Here is a 22,014-nt window from a genome sequence, read left to right as displayed (position 1 = left end):
TTCACTCACCAGAGAATCCTACTGCAGCATGGAGCTACTTTGGTTTATTTTTAAAATATATATAAATAAATTAAAGTTGGAAAATCAAACAATATTGATTTTTTTAAAGTGACTTACCTGCCTCCTGTGGGCTGGTACCATGCAACGTGCTTAAGTTCTGCAATGACCATGTGGGTAGCATCAGAAATGTCAATGTGCTGATGCTCTTATTACGTCTACCTGTGTCCTTTTTAAAATTATTGATCGGAAATCTCAGACTTTTCTATCCCACCTGAGTTGAAGAGCTCACGCAGCAAAGGAATGCTAACTTTTCTGTGTCTCCCATGTAGCTGCTGGAGCATAAGTAACGTCATATAATGAGCAGGAACAATCTAAGGCCAGAATGGTAGAAGAGTCATTCCTTGCTTGAAGATGACTGCCTTTTCAGTATGGGGATTTGTGAAGTGTGACTGTGTTTCAGGCTTGCAGTGCCGTACATTAGTACCAGACCTCTATAAACCTGATGCTCAGTCCTAAAGACTATCTTTTGTAAGCAGGGATTACAACATTTTGTTATATATGAACCACTTCATTATGACTGAAGAACACAGTGTAGCCTCCCTGAAATGACAGCGCTAATTCTTTGAGTATAGAACTATTTTTCTGAGAATTTACAAATGAATTAGTTAGTTTCAGAGTTAAAATTAGTTTATAAAGAGGTCTGTTAAGAAATTTAGCACCTTGTGTCAGACCCATTTTCTTTTGTCCTGAATAATCTCAGTAATTAAATAATAATTCTGACTCTTCAACCTTCAACCTAGTTAAAATTCACTGAAAGCTTATGCGGATGGTAATTTTTTATAAGGATTAATGGTCATTTTTTGCTGTTATTCTTTATAACTGAAAGTTTCTTCTTCAATGGGAGCTGACAAATAACAATCTTTTATAGAGAATTCCATGAAGAAATTGCTTTCTTTAAAAAGGGCTGCCATCTCCTATTGTTTTCAATGGGACTGAAGATATAGTTGCCCTCTTCCAAATGGCATCTGCCTCCTATTACCCTTAATAGGAGTGAAGCCAAATTGCCCTCAGTTAATATGGGTGCCCCTAACAGTATAGAGATTATGACACCCGCAGGAAGAAAAAGAAAAGAAAAAAACGTAATGTGTCTTTAAAAATCAGTTTAATTAATCTAGAATTATAAACACTACTATGAACTAATTATAATTGTATATTTATGGCATAGTGTCATTACAGGGCATAGTTAAGGTTATTTGAGTACCTTAGCTGTGCATATCTATACCTTAATATGTTTAGATTTTTTAAAAACGTGTGCTTAGGTTTGTAATGACTGTTTGCCGCTGGTGTGCTGAGACCACCGCCTATCATGCTAACCAGTATTGGCTCATTTTTGACTTGTACTCCCCCAACTGTCTGTCTAGATTGTAAGCTCTTTGGGACATGGACTGTCTTTTTGTTCTATATTTGTACAGCACCTGACACAATGGGGTCCTGGTCCATGACTGGGACTCCCAGGTTCTACAATACTACTACTTCTAATAATGATAGATGGTTTTGGAGATTACATCACTGTTATGTTTTTACCCTTAAATTACTGACCTGTGATCTCAACCTTAACTTCAGTTTAACAAAGTTTTATTTGTAAAAACAGCTTGAAGTACTGCTCAGTCAAACCTCTTGACAGGAGTGAGCTCCTTCAGTTGAACCTGAGGACTAGCGAGCCCAGCCTCCAAGCAGATTAAAGGGCTCCGCTGAGTTGTGGTAGGACCAGCTGATTGGCCAGCCCACCTGACTGGCTGACAGGAGTCAAGCAGGCCTGCTTTTAAACTCAACAGCAGCAGACTGCTGGCTGCTCAATGTGTATGCCCACAGTTGTGATCACTCTGTGCCTGCCTTGGTCCCAGTCTCATCTCTGTTCTGCATCAGCCTTGGTTTGCTGTTTACTCCTGACTCCGGCTTTAAGTTAAGAAGGGCTTGACTGCTGGTTCCTGACTCTTCCTCTGACTGCTGGCTCTGGTTCCTGGCTCCCATCTCCTACTTCAACCACTAGGCCTGATTCCTGCTCCAGCCATTAGCTGTGGCCACCTATGCCCCAGACATGACACCTCTGAGCAAAATTACAGTTTTGGGGGATGTCTATTACAGCTAATGAGGCTGATACAATACGGTATTACACTAAATGGAGTCACAGCCACATAAAACTGAAGTAGTACAGTGTTGTATCAGATCCACTTTGTTCTAGTCCATCCTAAATTTTTTTCGATCTAGTTTCTTTATTGGTGCCCGTCATTGTGATATTTGGGTGCCTTATTTAGACATGCCATGGTAAAGTCACTGCCTTTTTCAATTAAGCACTGGTAGAAATGGACCAAATATAATCAGAGGTAGTGATCCATGCCTGAACCTGCAGACAGACAGAAACAATAGCTCTAAGAGGTGTGAACCGAACCATTTATCCAAGTCAATGTCCTGTGGAATTTGCAATTCTGTGGCCATGGAATCGAGTCTTTTTTCATAATACCATGAAATGGAGAATTTTGCCATGGGATTTACCATTTTGCTGCAGCCAGAGGTTCAACATTATTTTTCTGTGGCCTTGTCCTGCTGGGACTTGCCTGCGGTGGTTTCTTGTTCCCCAGCTTTCTCTTCAAGAGACGGGCTACTAGGATGATCAGAGGAATGGAGAAACTACTTTATGAGAGGAGACTTTAGGAGCTTGGATTGTTTAGCCTAACAAAATGAAGGCTGAGGGGAGATACAAATGCTCTGATATATATATCAGAACGATAAACATCAAGGAGGGAGATCACCCATGTTAAGGGCCAACGTTGGCAGAAGAGAAAATGGATATAAACTGGCCCATAATCGAGTTTACAGTTGAAATTAGACAAAGGTTTGTAACCATCAGAGGAGTGACATTCTAGAACAGCCTTCAAAGAGAAGCAGTGGGGGCAAAAAACCTAGCTGGCTTCAAGACTGAGCTTGGTAATTTTATGGAGTGGATGGTATGATGAGGTTGTCTACAATGGCATATGGCCCATCCATGACCGCTATTAGCAAATACCTCCAATGGCGGGAGATGGGACACTAGATGGAGAGTCCTCTGAGTTACTACAAAGAATTATTTCCCAAGTGTCTGGCTGATGGGACCACCAGGATCTAACTGATCACCACATTTGCGGTCAGGAAGGAACAAAATTTCCCGCCAGGCCAGATTGACATGATTCTAGGGTTGGTTGGTTGGTTGGTTTTTGGCTTCCTCTGCAGCATGGGGCACGTGTCACTTGCTGTTTTGAACTAGAGTAAATGGTAGATTCTTTGTAACTGGAAGTTTTAAAATCATGATTGGAGGACTTCAGTAACTCAGCCAGAGGCCAGGGGTCTGTTACAGGAGTGGGTGGGTGAGGTTCTGTGGCCTAGAATGTGCAGGAGGTCAGACTAGATGATTGTGGTCCCTTCTGGCCTTAAAGTCTATGAGATATAGTGCATTGCTTTCTGGAGTGAGGCAGCAGGACACCTCCCTTTCTTCTCTCTTGTGGGTCCATTACTTATGCCCTGACTTTTCTCTTTTCTCAGACCAAAACATAGGTGTTGGAATTAGGGGTGCTGCAGCACCCCGGGCTTAAAATGATTTCCATCATATACAGGTTTACAGTTAAGTTCAATGGCTCTCAGCACTCTCACTGTAAAAATGGCTCCAGCACCCCTGGACCAAAATATACCCCAGAGTGTCAGGTACCATGATACTTTCAAGGAGTTGTCACAGGAGCTGGCAAAGGATTCTGGGGCATGTATAAAAGGAGGGATCACAGCTCTATTTGGAAACCAACCATCCATCTTTATGAAAGAAAACCATTGAACTCTTCAAGTGAAAGCTTACAGGTTTACACAATCAGAAGACTGTTTTATCAAAGGCAATGTTGTAAATGTGAAAGGTCTCTGAGTATCAGACTTGGTTTTACTGCCAGTAGTAAGAGCTGCCAAGCTCATTATTTTTGGGGAAACAATCATTGAACCCTGTGTCTAAAACAGCATCCGTGTAATGTCCAGATCTGCTGCTGCCAGTCAAGTGAAAGCAATTCCCATTTCTAATGATGCCGTCACCTGATGAAGATGGGAAAGTAGCATCAGAGCACCTCCCAAAGTCCTCAGCTACTCTCTTGCCCAAAGGCACACAGAGGCAAGGAATGTTTGGGGAAATATGAAGCTGACAGTACCATGAGGAAGAGAAAGCGCAAACATTTGTACTGGGGAAGGAGCTGGGCTACTGAAGAGCTGAAAATCCTCCTGCTCCACCTCCCCAAAATTCACTTACCCTGAGATTGACTGTTCCACTAAGGGTATGTCTACACTGGCAAGTTTCTGCACCACAAGTTATACCACTTCTATTAAAACGCTGGAATTAAACCACTGTTGCGTGTCCACACTGCGCTTCTTGTGACACTGGAGCGCATCCACATAAGCAGCTCTTGCAACGGCAAAGAGAGCAGTGCATTCTGGTAGCTATCCCACTGGCCGCAAGGTGCTTTGGGAAGGGTTTGCAATGCCTCATGGGGCAGGCACAGCATCACATGATGCAGGTTTCCCAATCCCATTGTTCCATGTGTATCCTACTACATTGCCAGCTGCTTTCCAACTGAAGCGGGGGTGGGAGGTGGGGAAGAGTGTGTGACAGGGAGAGTGTGTGTGTATGAAGGGTGGGGAGAGAGATAGTGTGTTTTGGGGGACAGAGAGTGTCAGCATGCTGTCTTATAAGTTCAGACAGCGGCAGGAAGCAACTAGTCCTGAGGCAGGGTGGGGGGAAATCTCAACATCAGCCCCCGCCTCCCTCCCTGGGCTCTCTGCACAGCAATCTCTCTCTCTCTCTCTCACACACACACCCCTATGGTGACCAGACGTCCCGATATTATCGGGACAGTCCTGATTTTAGGGGACTTGTCCCGCGTCCCGACCTTACATCGGCACTTTGTCCTGATATCGGGGGACCATCTGGTGGAGGACGCAAGCCGGTGCTGCCGGCGCCGCTCACCTCTTCTTCCTGGGCCCCGGGGCAGCGCAGCTGAACTTCCGGCGCCTGTCCGCCCACCGGCAGGAGCCTGCAGAGTGCTGCAGCCCCACTCCCCAGGCACGCACAGAGGCGGTGAGGAGGTCTGCGCTGCATGCTGCAGGGCCGGGGCTTGTAGGCAGCTGGCAGTGGGCAGAGAGCCCTCCACCCCCCTCGACCCGACCCGCGCGACCTTAGGAGCCAGAGGGATGGGACCTGCCTGCTGGATGCTTCCTGGGAGCCGCTCCAGGTAAGGCTAGCACTGCTGGGACTCACCTGGTCCCCTGGCAGGTCCCTCTGGCTGAGGGGGGGGGGGGGACTCTGCGTGCTGCACCCCTCCCTCCCTGAGGGGGGAGGTGGAGATGGAGCAGAGGCAAGCTGGTGCGGGGGGGGGGGGGGGGGGGCGTGGAGCTGCCGGTCTGTTCTCAGCCCCAACCAATTTTTTCCTGTGCTCCGGCGGGTTTTTTTGTTTTGCTCTGCCGCCGGCTTGTTTTTTTTTTGGCTCCGTCTCCCCTTCTCCCCGCGTCCTGATATTTCACCTCTGTCATCTGGTCACCCTACACACACCTGCCTCTGTGTTCAACAGCACAAGCATTCCACATTAAGGTTTGCTTTGTGTCCCGGATCAGCACAGCAGATCAGCACAGCACACAACAGCTGTCAGAAACGGTGCTTTGAAAGGGGAGGGGCGCATGTCTCCAGGGCAGCCGAGTTCAAAACAATGAGCAGAGCGGTCACTTGAGGCATTATGGGACAGCTCTGGAGGCCAATTAAAGCGCAGAAAGCAATCAGGTGTCTACACTGGCAACAGAGCCCTGGAGCCTCTGCAAATAGCCTTATGACTCTCGTCGAGATGGGGTTTTTTGCAGCACTTCAACTGAGGAGTTTCTGCGCACAAAGTGGCTTGGCAGTGTGTACAAATCTGCAATTTGAGCGCAAAAAGCTGCTTTACTGCGCAGAAACTTGCCAGTGTAGACAAGTCCTAAATACTTAGTCACTGGGTGACAGACAAAGAGAATGACTCTATTCTGGCAATTGGCAGATCAGCTTGTGTCTGTGCCCCCACCTTTCCTGTTTGCAGCTGGGAGTCTGCCAGGTCCATCAGCCTGTGAAATTTGGGGATCCTCTATAGCAGGCCATAGAAAGAGAAGCACAAAGAAACAGTCCTATATCACAGGCAAAGTACCTGCCAATCAAGGACTCTGCCCATCATAGCCCCCTAGGAGCTCCTCTAATCGGAGGAGCCTTCTCCCATCTGAAACAGCAAGTGGAAGCAGGAGCTGTTGATTCCAAGTACAATATAAACCAAACTCTGAAATTATTTGAGACCAACAATCCCAACTGAAGTTCTACTATTTTAAAGCATCTTAAAATAACTTTAAAATGTGATGTGGGGAAAGAATTCCCCTTGAAGATAAATATTTTGCAGTCTCCTGGTCACCATGGGGCAAACTCATCTGGCTTCAATTATCAGGGAGTAGCCATGTGAGTCTGTATCTACAAAAACAACAAGGAGTCTGGTGGCACCTTAAAGACTAACAGATTTATTTGGGCATAAGCTTTATTGGGTAAAAACCTCACTTTCAGATGCATAGAAAAAGTGAGATTTTTACCCACGAAAGCTTATGCCCAAATAAATCTGTTAGTCTTTAAGGTGCCACCAGACTCCTTGTTGTTTCTGGCTTCAATGGAGTTACAACAGGGATTCATATGGTCCCTTCTGTTATGTGTAAATTCAGGAAGTACTTCTGCCAACAATGATATTCTGTGGGAACAATACTGCAATATAAAATGCTGGCTAGCTAACACCCTCCACTGCATTCTGTGCCTGATCTGTGAATAAAGAGAGGAATTTAGTTCCCAATGTGTCAGTCTGGCACATTTCACAAGCACTACATTCCCTTCCAAAAAAAATCAGCCAGTGACATAGGGAAAGTGCTACAGTGACTGGATGATAAATTGCCTGCTGCTAACCATTGCAAATAATAAATGAAAACACCCAGGGCTAGATCACACCTCTCACAGCCCAGAGGGAAAATATGATCCTTTTGGGGACCACTGACATTTCTGCCTTCTGCCAGTTTTCTTTTCCCATCCTCTTTTCTCTCAGGAGACTTTTGTGACTCGCCTTTCTTTTTTTCTGTAGTTCTTTTCCTGCAGCAACTCCCAATCCCACAGTGTGACCTTCACTCCCACCCCCTTCTCATCCCATCCATTAAAAAATTAGCAATGAAATATTGCTGATATTCGAAGTGTCATCATTTTGCTTTTGAGATATGATTCATGAGGTGGAAGTAGGATGGAGTACACACCTCTAAAAGAGTCAGGGTTCAGGCTGGCTGGAGACAACACTCAGCTCACATTGAAAAGGTTTTCTTTGTAATCATGAGGGATAAAAACTTTCTTAAAACAAAATGGACAAAAAAACCCATCCCTTTGAGATTCTGCTGAGTGGATGTATCAGGCAGGCAACATAAATACACCAAGCATTTACCAACCTCTTGTTAACCAAAAATCACTTACCCTGAAGTTGACTGTTCCACTAAATACTCAGTCATTGGGTGAGAGACAGAGAGAATGACTCTATAGTTCAGTGGTTAGTCCACCCACCTAGGAGGTGGGAAACCCTGAGTTCGGTCCCCCTGCTTTAATCAATCACCTATCATTATTTATCCACAGTGGAACAGCTTCAACAAGGGAGATTGAGGGCATCCCACATCCGAATATCCCATAGCCCCATGTTTAGAGCACCACTGAGAGGTGGAAGACCCCTGTTCAAATTCTTTCTCCCCTTCAGGCAGAGAGGGGGGAATTGAACCAGGGCCTCCCACATCCCAGGCAAGTGTTCTAACCATAGGGCTAAAAGTTAGAAGATGGGCACCACTGGGTGGTACCATCCCTCATCAGATCACCTATCTTCCCTGGATTTGCAGATTACTCTGGGGCTTGGGTGGGCAATAGTCCTCTGGATACCTAGAGAGATGCAGCAGTGGACATGCTTAGACGCAGAAACATAGGTGAGGGGGACTTTTACCCTTAAAACTTAGACACTCCACTGCTGGTTTAGGCACCTACCGGGTTCAGGAGAAGTTTTGTGGATTGCTGTGGAGCCTAAAACTGTCACTTATTATAAAGTGTTGACAGGATTTAAGAAGTTTAAGGAAAGAAACCCTAAATTTTCAGAACTGATAAAAAGTGGATTGAGTTATATTTGCAAGATTTGCAGAGCTGATTTTCAGACATAACAGTCCCACAAGAGACAGTCTCCTCTTGTTACATAAAAATGGAAAAACACAATTGTGCACAAGGTTAACGATTTTTTTAATCACAGACCAAAACATCATGATTACAAAACTGATGGTTAAATTTAAAACCACCCTATACACATTTCTGTGGGAATATTTCCCCTTGACTCCCTAGCAGACTATGGGTTCAAGTGAAAAGCAGCACTGTTCACATTTGCCTTTGGAATTGAACAGTGCATTCCAGGATGATGGTTCATGCTGCAAGGAGTCAGGTAAGGATGCTTGTTGGACACATTTCATTCACCCAGTTGGAAGTGGCTACTTTTAGAGAGCTCTGTTACCTACATCAGAAATCCTAGTCATCTTGCAGCTTTCAGTCCAGAGCCTTCGCTGCAGCTCTTCATCATACGATACATCAGTAGATTTTGTCCTTTGCTCATTGTAAAGATAGATGCCACCAACTCCTTCCAGCTCTGGTGAGACAGCTGCATAGATGGACGTAGAGGCTCCTTCCTCTGGAGTCTGCAGCCAGTAGAAAGCAAAGCTAAATGAGACAGGTGCATATACATAAAGAACTTGGTTCATCACTATACACTACCAATATCAAAGCGCTTCCCTTGTCCTGTAGCCAGCTTTGTGGTTTTATTCACACACTGATGAGGAAGGGGAGGAAAAAGGCCATGTATCCAACCAGCCCAGTATACCATTTTACTAACATTCTATTTAGAGACAGCTTCAAGCCACAAAACTCTCACATGCACATGGAAAACTCTGAGATATTCAGAGCCAGGATTTTGGTCCAGGCCCATCCTTTCCAGCAAAAAACGAAGTTTTTTTTGTCAGGGAGGTAGTTAATTCATTTCTAAAAGCAAACAAAAATATGAAAATCGCTTGTGTAATTATTCGTTTTATAAGGACAGGTTCTTTAATCTGCTCTAAGCAGATGAAGGTGTAGGCTGTGTCTATAAAGCACACTTTTTAATAATGTGGCATGAGCAAAAGACCATGACAACTATGACAGCAAATGAAAATTCTGGTGTTTAATCCAAACAGGAAAGGTAAACCAGAATATTATATTTTGCATAGAACATAATTATCAGAGTTCGCTGCTGTCAGAAAATAAAATGGTAGAAGTTTTGTAACATTTAGCATTAAACGAATGTTTAAATCAAATTAATACCTTATTTCATGAAACACCTTTTATCCTGAGGGAACCCAAAACACTTTCCAGACTGCCTACAAAGGGATCACACACATTCACCATTGAAATGATGCCAGTTTTTGATGTTTTTAAACATGCACTGAAGTACAGATTTATTTTGAATGTTTGCATTTATTAGTGATACAGATTATGATCAAGGCCTCATACATAATCATTTTAATCTTCCCAATTTTGCTTCTGTAAGTAATTAACAGTACAGTGGTTATTCACAGTATTGCCTAAAGCTGATTGGATAGCATTTCTCAAAAACTTTTTTGACAAATGTGATAGTATTTTTAGGGCTGTCAAGCGATTAAAAATTAATCATGATTAATTGCACTCAAACAACAGTAGAATACCATTTATTTTAAATATTTTTGGATGTTTACTACATTTTCAAATACATTAATTTAAATTACAACACAGAATAAAATGTACAGTGCTCACTTTATATTTATTTTTGATTACAAATATTTGCACTATAAAAAACAAAACAAAAATATTTTTCAATTCACCTCATACAAGTACTGTAGTGCAATCACGGTCATGAAGTTGAACTTACAAATGTAGAATTATGTACAAAAAAACTGCATTCAAAAATAAAACATTGTAAAACTTTAGAGCCTATAAGTCCACTCAATCCTATTTCTTGGTCAGCCAATCACTCAGACAAACAACGTTGGTTACAATTTGCAGGAGATAATACTGCCCACTTCTTATTTACAATGTCACCTGAAAGTGAGAACAGGCGTTCACATGGCACTGTTGTAGTTGGCGTTGCAAGATATTGACGTGCCAGATGCACTAAAGATTCATATGTCCCTTCATGCTTCAACCACCATTCTAGAGGACATGCTTCCATGCTGATGATGGGTTCTGCTTGATAATGATCCAAAGCAGTGTGGACTGACGTATGTTCATTTTCATCATCTGAGTCAGATGCCACCAGCAGAAGGTTGATTTTCTTTTTTGGTGGTTTGGGTTCTGTAGTTTCCGCATCAGAGTGTTGCTCTTTTAAGACTTCTAAAAGCATGCTCCATACCTCGTCCCTCTCAGATTTTGGACGGCACTTCAGATTCTTAAACCTTGGGTTGTGTGCTATAGCTATTTTTAGAAATCTCACATCGGTACCTTCTTTGCGTTTTGTCAAATCTGCTGTGAAAGTGTTCTTAAAATGAACATGTACTGGGTCATCATCCAAGACTACTATAACATGAAATATATGGCAGAATGCAGGTAAAATAGAGCAGGAGACATACAATCCCCCCCCCCCCCCCCATCTCCAAGGAGTACAGTTACAAATTTAATTGATGCATTATTTTTTTAACAAGTATCATCAGCATAGAAGCATGTCCTCTGGAATGGTGACCGAAGCATGAAGGGGCATATGAATGTTCAGCATATCTGGCATGTAAATACCTTGCAACGCTGGCTACAAAAGTGCCATGTGAATGCCTGTTCTCACTTTCAGGTGACATTGTGAATAAGAAGCAGGCAGCAGTATCTCCCATCAATGTAAACAAACTTGTTTGTCTTAGTGATTGGCAGAATAAGAAGTAGGACTGAATGGACTTGTAGGCTCTAAAGTTTTACACTGTTTTGTTTTTGAGTGCAGTTATGTAACCAAAAAAAATCTGCATTAGTAAGTTACACTCACGATAAAGAGATTGCATTTCAGTACTTGTATGAGGTGAATTGAAAAATAATAAATTTGTAATAAAAAATAATAATATAAAGTGAGCACTGGGCACTCTGTATTCTGTGTTGTAATTGAAATCAATATTGAAAATGTACAAAAACATCCAAAATATTTAATAAATTTCAATTGGTATTTTATTCTTATAAGTGCAATTAATCGCTATTAATTTTTTTAATCACAATTAATTTTTTTGAGTTAATCGCGTGAGTTAACTGCGATTAATTGACAGCCCTAGTATTTTTAAGATCTTATTTAATGACTATTTTAAAGATAAATCAAAATGCTATAGAGCAGGGTGGTTGATTCGTACAAATATATTCACACCTAATTTATTTGTTTTTTTGTGATTTTTGTTAATAAATAGACACTTTTAAAACAATATTCATTCAATGGCATTCCCACTGTACCACAAATTCTGCAGTAATGTTATCTACTTGCAGTGGCAATACTCGTAAAGGTTTTAATAGCTACCATTATACTTTTTGATTAATTGGGCATAAATTAGGTGCTGAGGCCCCATTCCCCCAATATATGTGTCAGAGCCATGCTGAATAATGTAGCAAATTGAGATCTATGTGACAGTGTTAGGTGAGCTTGGCAGCTGGCTGGCTATCATACCTGCACAGCTCCCTAATGCAGAGCTGGCAGTAGCAGAAGGGGACCTGTGGACAAAGCACTATCTTGGGAAGGAGGTGGGGGAAGCCTTAACAGCAGATGGCTGCCATTAGGACTGAAGCTAAGCTTTGCAGAACAAACTGTGTGGCTCAGGAGCTGTGCAGGACCTCTACCCGGGTTCCAGACACATTCCTCATAATGTGAATAATTGTGAACAGTATACTTTAATTGGAACAAAGCTCAGCAACAAAATCATTCACCTACTTGAAGAAGAAATTTAAGTTAATGTTAGAATCTTACATTGTTGAGGATTCTACATATGTGTTACTATGAACATAAGGCCCAATTTCTCCACTTCAAGCCTGATTCAAAACACACTGAAGTCAACAAGAAACCATTGACTCTCGTGGACTTTGGATCAGGCCATTAGTATGCAACACTGCACTGATCACAATTAAAATGTCAACAGTTATTATCAATTACCCCACAAAGATTTGGTATTTAAGGCACCACAGTTATTTCCTAGTCCAAAGATAGCATAGTGAAATATTATGGTAATCATATGACAAAGAGATTATTCACAGGGTAAGATATTACTCAACATGAGTAAAAAAAATCGAGTCCAGGCAAGTAATGGTAAATGTTGATTTTTCAATGAAAACCACTCTACACTGGGAAGGCATTGGCAACAGTAAAACCAAATAAGGCCCTGATACTGCAAAGATTAATGTGCATGCTGAACTTTACGTACTGTGAGTAGTTCCTCTGGCTTCAAAGATACTACTGACACTGCTTTAAGTTAAGCATGTCCATAATTCTGTGCCAAATAAGGGCTTAACTCTTAGCCAGGACTGCCTTGTAAAAGAGGCTTGTGTCTCAATTAAATTTTCTAACCTTGGATAACTAACAAATCATCATCACTAATAGCAACAAATTAAATTTCTTAATAGCAGAAGGATAGCAATTAGTAGTAATCATTAATATTTGATTAATATATTACATCTGTCAGAAGGAAAGCATTGAGTCTTAAGGTATTGTCTGTATTTTAATTATAAAGCTAGTGATACAGTACGCCTATTACTCATGTGATGGGTCATCGGACAGTGTAAAGGAAAAATGTCAGTGACTCATAAATCCCAATGATTTTTTTAAAAATAACCAAAAATAAAATGTTGCACTGGAGTTCTCAATGAAAGGCCTAATCCTGAGAGGTGCTGGCGATGGAGCTACATGTGTGTGTACCCTTGCACTTGTGTAGAGTTCCATTAACTTCAACAGGGCTCTGAACAGACTCAGAGGTCTGCCTGCATAAATCTTTAAAATGTGTTAGCTGATGGTGGACAACATCTAATGTTAATACAAAATGTCAGATACACAAATAGACAGGACAAGAATCTGTGATACAGCTTTCAAGACCAGAGACTTCATCCTTGACTTAAAAAGCCTTATTCTACCCTTCTCTTTCATGCATCCCTCTCTCTCCTTCCATTTTCTCTCTTCTAATCCACTACTCCTCTATTTCTACCCTTCTCTTTGTTCGCCTCAATTAGAGACCAAGAAAGATCTGGAGATGTTTTATAGACTATACTATACTGTTCTACATAAAGACTTAGCCAGCACCACCAAATTAATTTCAGACCACTTGAACTGCTAACCCCGAGCAAAGTGAAGACTTTAATAGGTTCATTCAATATTAAAATGGTTTACATTTCACTTTTTAAAAGGAGAGACAATTAGAAACAGAGGAGACAGAGCTGAAAATTGCTGCCCTTTCCAGGACAATGCTGTGGCGGAGGACAATTTATTCTGGAATCAGAGATATTAATATTAATATATAGTAAAAGATGCAGTACTGGGTTGAACTAATTGTGAATCCGGTTTCAAAGAAAAAAATTGAAGTGTGGAAGGCACAGCAAGGGAGACACATGTTTTAACTTGGATAATTGATACCTACTGCCGGCTTTTTCCTGGAAATTCTAGTACTAGAAAATTGAGAAAGCTTCTGAAGCCTTGATATCTATTCTGTCAGATTCTAGGTTTGTCACTTAAAACAGAAACAAAACTAAACTATTAAATGAGCAAACATTTACTTAGGAGGAATATGGCCACGGTTCTGAAACCTACTGAAATCAGTAGGAGCTATATAGGTGCTCAGAACCTCTGAAAAATCAAGCCATGTTCATTTAAGAGCCTAAATATGGATTGAGGAGGCTAACCTTAAACAGTCATGTTTGAAAATTCTGGCCTTAGAGACAGGTTTTCAGAAGTATTTAGGAACCAAAAAATGTCAAAAGGTACTCAGTGGGAGTTTTGAAAGTGCCTAGGTGCCTAACTCCCATTGATTTAAATGAATTATTAAAAGGATGTATGATACAATGATGGCAAATATGTTTTCAGCACAGTGCAATGCTGGGTGTGACACCAAAGAACAATGTATATTTATTAGAATATACAGAACTTTTATCTGAGACCAGCAATAGTAACATGTTCTGTGTCTCACACATATGATCTGATGCTGGATCTAGTCTTCTGCACAACAAATTTAGCCATCTATCACCACAGAATTACAATTTGCTGAAGTATGAGCACTCATTTGATCAGACACATATTGAGTGGAAGCCTGTCAATGCCAACAATTTGTGCTACCAATGCGTATGTTTCATATCGTTGCGTGCAGTACAAAGGGGACTTAAAGATGCCCTAATCATGTAGTTGGGCCCTGAATGATCACAATGGTCCCTTCTGGCCTTAGAATCTATGAATGGCATCAAGCCAGAATTGCAAATTCTACTCCACACCCTTCTAACCTCCCAGCATAGGGATTTATGTTGGGAGGAAGACTGGAGAATGCTGCACTCTAGAGATCCCTGCCAAAATAACAGCCTCTAGAGTGTTATAAACTGGGATAAGGTAGAGCAGCCCTGAGGCTATTCTAAGTTACACTTGGTGCTAACGTGGCTCCCCAGATGCCCCCAGGATAGCAGGCCTATGTGAAGCATAAATTTATTACTGTTATCTTTATCCTCTCCCATCACTCTTCCCTCTTATTGTTCACCATGTTTTGATTTAAATTAGATTATAAATTCTTCAGGGAAGGAAAAGTGTATTCTCATGTATTAATACAACATCTGGTGCAAGGGGGCCTCAATCCTAATTGGAATTTTGGGGTGTTAGAAAAACACAAATAATACTAATAAGTCTCATGGTGAATGTGTCTATCTGGACTCTGAGACTCCCTTCATAGTGATACCATTAGAAGGTACATGAATTGTTTCTTCTTGGCCTGTTTCTATTAGTTTGCTCCTTCTAGAACACTATATAGACTCAGCCATCATGGCTGATGTTTTGCAACCATGTCTGTTCTAGGCGCTAGTCAAACAGGAGCCTAAACCCCTCTCTACGGCAGACTGTATCTTCCCAACTCCATGGGCCTGTCTGGCAGCATCTCAGGCTATATGTAACTCATTGGACAGCCGCATTACAGTTACAAGTATACATCTGTTCATTACAAATTTTTCTCATGGGGACACGAGGCCATCCAGTGAGAAGTCCTGGTGAAGATGATTCTCAACATAACAATGTTAACCATTAAGCCAAAGGGTCTATTGCTAAGAAAAGGCCTATTGTTAAGTGAACCAAACCCCTATGAAGTTTTAAGAATAATTTTCAATAATAATATTAAGTGGTGTAACCTTTATGAAGAGGGAAATTTAGTTTAATAAGAATGGAAAGTTTATTTTCTTAATGTTTAATATAATATTCCTTTTTTAACCACAAAACATACTAACCACATGAGGATGTAAGTCTGGATATTGCGATATGTGCTTAGAAATTTGCAGCCATGTTCCAGACAAAAGGGGATGTGTGTAACTGTCATGTGTAAAAAAGGAAGTTCTGGCTTGTCAACAACCTATCTATAAAAGATAGCAAGTTTGAGTTATTGGTCGGATCAGACAGGACTGGGATCAGACTGGCATCGGCTGCAAGCTTTGGACTGGGTATTGTATATCTATTCTTATTATGTGCTACTCTTAAATAATAAAGGCAACTTTATTAATAAAGACAATCAAGCCTGACTACTCCTGTCTCCCTATTTCATTGTCATCATCTCATTCTGAGCCATTAACAATCAAAATGTAATCAATCTATATGTAAAGGTAACACAAATTCCTCCATATTACAATAGGGCCTAGAGGCCCCAGCCACAAGAACTGCATTGTCCTAAGTACTGGACAAAGGTGTAGTTAAAGCCAGTCCTTTCCCAGAACTTACAATCTAAGTATACAAGGGTGGGAGGGGAACCAGAGGCACAGCCAGCAGTGATTTGCTCAGGTCATAGATCGAGGATAGGAGTAGAACCCAGCTCCCCTGAGTCCCAGTCCAGTAACCTAGCCATCAAGTCCATGCTTGTCCTTCTTCTCTAAGTTTGTAATATAATATGTCATTCATTTATTTATAGCCATTTCTATGGCTTTCATTACCATAGCATGCAAGCACCTAATTATAATAGAAAAAGTACAGATCTTTTTTAACCCTCTCCTCACTCCTAAATGTAGACAGATCTATCATTAACTAAGAATACTTAATGATAGTTTAGTATTCACACTAGAGACTTGTTATGTTAAAGAGCAATACTGTTATTCCTATTAATCATGCTATGCCTTAATTCTACAGAGAGTTTTCAGCTATCATTGTTATTATCTGAGTCATATAACTGACAACATAAGACAGCTCCTCCCTCAGTAAACACAACAAAGCTACTTGGAGAGAGATCCTCTTTGATTTCTAATGCTAGAACATCTGCTTCATCTAATGACTTACATTCCCTTCCCTTTGTTGGGAAACCAATTTAAATATGAAGCAAAGAGTGAATGGACCAAAATTAAAAGAGGAATCAAAACAACAAACCCCTCCTGAAAGCTTTTAATTTATAATTCTGCCATGCATTGTCTCATGCCAATTTATAGTTTATCCCCATTTCAGTGAATTCTTTCAAAGAATGCCAGGTTCTGGGCAACCATAATGATACACCACAGCAAATCAGTAGTGTTTAACTTACATTGATTGCTACACTATTACCAAGCCAAGATGTTATGAAGACAAGCAACGTCCTAACTAATAAAGATGTTTCCTAGTGGATTTGGAATTTATTTTCTTCTTAATTAAATGCACACCTATGTAATGTAGAATGACTTTTCACATCACACACAATGATGTAAAATACTTTTCACAAAGCAAACACTGTATCTGACCTATCTTTAGCAAAGACACCACTACACCAATGGGAGAGCTTCACCCGGAGGTGTAGCTAATCCACCTCCCTGAGAGGCAGTAGCTATGTCAATGGGGGAAGTTCTGTTAACATAGCAGTGTTTTCACAGGGGGATTAGATCTGTATAACTACATCGCTCAGGGATGTGGATTTTTCACATCCCTGAGTGACATAGTTATGCCAATATAGGTCTGTAGTGTAGCCCTGGCCTTAGGCAAGTCAGTTTACCTTGCTATCTCAGTTTCCCCATCTAGAAAATCAGATAATGATACTTTCTCACATACTTTACAGGGTAGTTGTGAGGATGAATTAGTTAATATCTATAGGATGCTCAGAACATACAAAGCACTCTAATGTTTTGATAGTATTAGTGTAGGAAATCTTTTTGTAAACCGTCACAGGTTGATAAAGCATAAGACAAAAACCATGCAGAGTAATTTATTAAATACGCCAAAGATATAGGGAGCACTAGGTATTTCAAGAGCACTACCACTTCCAAGTAAACACCTAGTGGTGTCAGTACTGGAACTGAGTAAGCCTTCAGTCCTAAATACCCAGAAAGTAAACAGATAAACTAACCTCTGAGGTGCCTGGTAAAGGACCTGATCCTGTAGCCCTAGTCCCACTGGAGTCAGAAAGTCAACTCACTTGGATAAGAAAGAACTGCGCTCAAAGTGTGTGTGTGACTAGTGTTCAGTAAAATAAGCAAGCTATCCCCAAATGATTGCATGGTGCTAAGTACATCTAAGCATTCTGCACTCCTCTAATGGCATGAAAGAGGAAAAACACTGGAGAAGAGGAAATAAATCAGAAAAAAAAAACATTCGTTTAAAAAATGTAGTGTGGACTCTCTAATGGATCCTCCTTCCATTCTCTCCTCCTGAGTATAGCAATTGGCATGCAACAATGTTCTGCAAATGGATAAGCAGGGGACACATATAGCTGTACATCTGGTGCCCTAAACCAGTGAGATTTTATATTTGACAGCTAGCCAGCCAGACAGCATGTATTTTTTTGGATGGCTCTCCAATAGCTGTTACACAAAAGAGAGAGAGAGAGAGAGATTAATCTATTGGTACTAATCTTTTCCCTTAGGCTCAGCTCTTGAGTCTCAGCCACTCTTCTCGTTCTCCCTTCCACCGACTCTAAAGAGGCAAGAATTGAGTCTGATAACTGTCTAGGGCAGGGATCGGCAACCTTTAGCACGCAGCCTGTCAGGGAAATCTGCTGGCGGGCCGGGACTGTTTGTTTACCTGCAGTGTCCCCAAGTTCAGCCGATCGCAGCTCCCACTGGCTGCGGTTCGCCATTCCAGGCCAATGGGGGCTGCGGGAAGCGGCACAGGCTGAGGGATGTTAAAACAGTAGTGTCAAGCCATTAAATTGGCTTGACATGAGGTGTGAATTGTTCACTGAATGTAAATGTTTTCCATGACTTCACTTCCTTGAAGTTTCAGCAATTCTGATGTTTATTTGGATCGACAACAAAGACAATTAACAGCAGGTCTGTACAAGGAGAAAGTAAATCTGGGTCTAACCTGGGTGACACAGCTTCTAAGGTGGGGAAATAGAGACTTAGATCTCAGGGATGTCTACACTCCAAAGAAAAACCGAAGGTACCAAGTCTCAGAGCCCAGGTCAGTTGACTCAGGCTTGCGGGGCTGGGGCTGTGGGGATAAAAGTAGCAGTGTAGACGTTCAGGCTCAGGTTGGAGCCCAGTCTTCAATATCCTCTGCACTCAGCAGGTTCAGAGCCCACGTTCTAGTCCAAGCGCAAACATCAACATAGCTATTTTTAGCCCTGCAGCCTGATCCCGAGTCAATTGACCTGGGCTCTGAAACTCTGGGCTGCAGATTTTTAGTTTGCAGTGTAGACTAACCTTGCATCTTTTGCTAAAGAAGAAGGGTAAGGAGGAAGAAGGACTATATTGCTTGATTTATGAGCTTGAGATTCAACTTCAGAATCATGTGATGACTTCTCTAACTGGTATTTGGGCATATTACTATGCTGTAATACTGTAATAGACCTACAAATGAAAAGCACTATATGGCCCCAATCCAGCAAAGCACTAAAGTACATGCATAACTGTAAGCACATGGGGAGTTGCGCTGACTTCAGTGGTACTATTCATGTACTTAAAATTATGTACATGCTCAAGAACTTTACCAAGTCTGAGGCAACAGGAGCTAAATAAGGCACAGGTTGTCAGTCAACTAAAAAAAAATCCCTCTCTAGATAGTCATATGGCCCTCGTTGTCATGGCATCTAAGCATCTCTTTCATGGGCATGCCCTGGGAACGTCTTCCCTCCACCTGTGCGCTCACATTCAAGAAAAGTCTGATTTTTTGATCACATACATCACAGCTCTGGCTAACTCCATTAATATGGTGCCACTCCAGAAAGGAGGATCCACAGTAGAAGATTTATTACATTGTGCCATGCTTCTCAATCACACCCAGGGTGAAATCCTGGCTCCATTGAAGTCGATGAGAGTTTTGCCATTGACTTAAATGGGGCCAGGATTCCACATTAGAGTATATAAGTGTATAGCAAAGACCTCAAAAATGTTTAACTCAGATCCAAAATACATAGCAGTGATATTATGCTATACATAGCGAAAAATGCATAGTTATCCCAAAGGCCCCATGTAGAGCCGATTGAAAAGCAGAATTTCCATCCCATGGGAAATTCTGGTATTTTGACATTTTTATCCTGAATTAGAACAAAAGGTCAAAATATCAACATTTTCATGGAATGAAAAGTTCTGAAAATTTTCCATTCCGAAACATTTTGTTCTGATTTTCTTGAAGGCAAAGTCAACCCAAAAAATCAAGCTTTTCCAATGAAAAAAAATTATGGGAAAATATTTCATTTTAAATTTTTCAACCAGCCTACTTCCCATGTGTAATGCAATTTTGTGGCGACATAATGGCACAATAATGTAACTGTTTTGCAAAGATACCACATAAATAGTTATCTTTGCTCTATAAAATCCATTAAAAAATTCATTCCTCCAACTAGCAACACAATCTTAAAGGTTTCCTCTCCTGTGTAGCTCCTAAAGCCTGGAAGAATGGTAGTCCTTTGTTACAATGCTAATAAATAAAACACATATGTGTTTGTATATTTTCTGCCTGTAGTGCATTTTTAGAATGATTTTAGCAAACTGGGAACCGTGCTGCATAACGTGCCACATAACATTGGGCCACTGAAAATGATGTACATATTGCAAGTTTCTTCTACCTGAATCGTTTTCTCCCCATTTCTATCATTATTGATAGATTTATACATTTTAAGGCCTAAAGGATCCATTGATCTAGTCCGATCTTCTGTATAATGCAAGCCATAGAATTTCACCCAGAAATTCCTGCATTAATCCCATAACTGGTTGAGCTACAGCGCATCTTTTAGAAAGACATCCAAAAATGCTTTGAGTAATTGAGAATCCACCACATCCTTTGTTAAGTTGTTCCAGTGGTTAATTACCATCACTATTAAAAATCTGCACCTTATTTTTTTGTCTGAATTTGTCTAACTTCAGCTTTTTATGCCTTTTTCCGCTTGATTACAGAGTTCATTACCACCAGAGATCTTCTGCACATCTAGGTACTTGTAGACTGTGGTCAAGTCACGTCTTAGCCTTCTTTTTGGTAAGCTAAATAGATTGGGCTTCTTAAGCTTCTGACAATAAGCAGGTTTTCAAGTCTTCAAATCATTTGTGTAGCTCTTTTCTGAACCTTCTCCAATTTATTCCCATTTATGTGTATAACACAGGAAGTATGTTTCTAACTGGCAGTAACATTTTAAGGGGAACCATTGTTGTTGTTTTTGATTTCTTATCAATTAAAATAAAATAGAATACTGACTGTTCATTAATTCCAAAATCATTATTAGCCAAATAATCAACCAGCTAAAAGCTGAAATAATGAAATATTTATCTCAGGGTTTTTTTTCCCCACTGCTTGGCTGCTTTCCTCAGTCGCTTCTCCAGTACTTCCTCCCCACCATACCCTTTGCTGCTTCTGAGTGCTAAGGATGAGAAAAATAGTACTGCCATGCAGGGGCAGGCTGCAGTCTTCTCCACAGGACTGACTAGTAGCCAGATTGGGGAGAAGCAAATGTAGAGCAAGAACATGGGAGAGGAACAATTTCAATTTTCCTGCCCAAATGCTGAGTGCTCCACAAAATGTGGTCTGCACAGAGTTGTTTTTCAGAAGTCCTGTTTTTGAATAGTGACAGGAGTCATAGCTGAAGTGGTATTCTGATGTGGAGGCTGGTACAGTATGTGCATGTCCTGTGGAAAACCTGTGTAAAAGGGTGGATTATCAGGCCCAGGGTATACAATAATGGCTCAGAGCTAATTCAGGCATTGAGAAGAACAAGAGCAATGGCAAAGGGCCAAACCCCCTGATTTAAGGTAGGAAAATGAAAAGAAACTGAAACTAAAAGGAGAAGAAGGGGAGAAACACCTCCTGTTTCATTTGGCACCATAATCCTTCAAGAGTGCAACAATTTTTCAGAAATATTTCTGAGATGAAAATCTTCTCCTAAATCCAACCAACTTCCTCAGTACCTCACACGCTCCTTCTCATTTTGTTCTCACTCAGCTCCCCTACCTATCTTACCCAGGCTTTTCTGCTCCACCCCTTCCAGGCATAAGCAGTTTCTGCCCTCATCCCCTAGGGTGCCATTCAGAATAAACAGGAGCTTCCAAGCTTCCGGAATTATCACTGGCCACAATAACAGCTGTAAGAATGAACCTTTTCATTGTATTAAGTGCCTCAGAAAGTATTTGGTTGTGCTTTTATTTGTAGGGGTCTTTAACAAAAAGGTTAGAGTGCTTGTTTCGAATGGGAAATGATCCTGTGAGGTTTGTGTGGTGCAATAAACACACATTGTGAGATCATCTGGTGCTGAGATAATGTGCTTCATTGTGGGATA

The 22,014-nt window shown here is 41.1% G+C and overlaps 2 protein-coding genes across 4 annotated transcripts in view; both read right to left on the bottom strand.

Moving 5' to 3' along the window:
- Nucleotides 1-8,348: 8,348 nt before the first annotated feature.
- Nucleotides 8,349-22,014, bottom strand: part of ZBED1 (zinc finger BED-type containing 1) — a 219,687-nt gene continuing 206,021 nt past the window's right edge. The window contains exon 8 of the transcript XR_010597662.1: nt 8,349-8,811. The gene's annotated coding sequence lies outside the window, so the exon portion shown is untranslated. The remainder of the gene's footprint in view (nt 8,812-22,014) is intronic.
- DHRSX (dehydrogenase/reductase X-linked) overlaps nt 8,349-22,014 on the bottom strand; it is a 219,683-nt gene continuing 206,017 nt past the window's right edge. For 2 of the 3 annotated variants that reach the window (XM_065580770.1, XM_065580771.1), the window contains one exon: nt 8,349-8,833. In XM_065580770.1, the coding sequence (XP_065436842.1) occupies nt 8,726-8,833 (108 nt within the window). In that variant the 3' untranslated portion in view covers nt 8,349-8,725. The remainder of the gene's footprint in view (nt 8,834-22,014) is intronic. The other variant, XM_065580769.1, reaches the window with a different exon arrangement.

The sequence above is a fragment of the Chrysemys picta genome, chromosome 1 (assembly GCF_011386835.1).
Source record: "Chrysemys picta bellii isolate R12L10 chromosome 1, ASM1138683v2, whole genome shotgun sequence".
Classification (NCBI taxonomy): Eukaryota; Metazoa; Chordata; order Testudines; family Emydidae; genus Chrysemys; species Chrysemys picta.
This window is presented reverse-complemented; position numbering and strand designations above follow the sequence as displayed.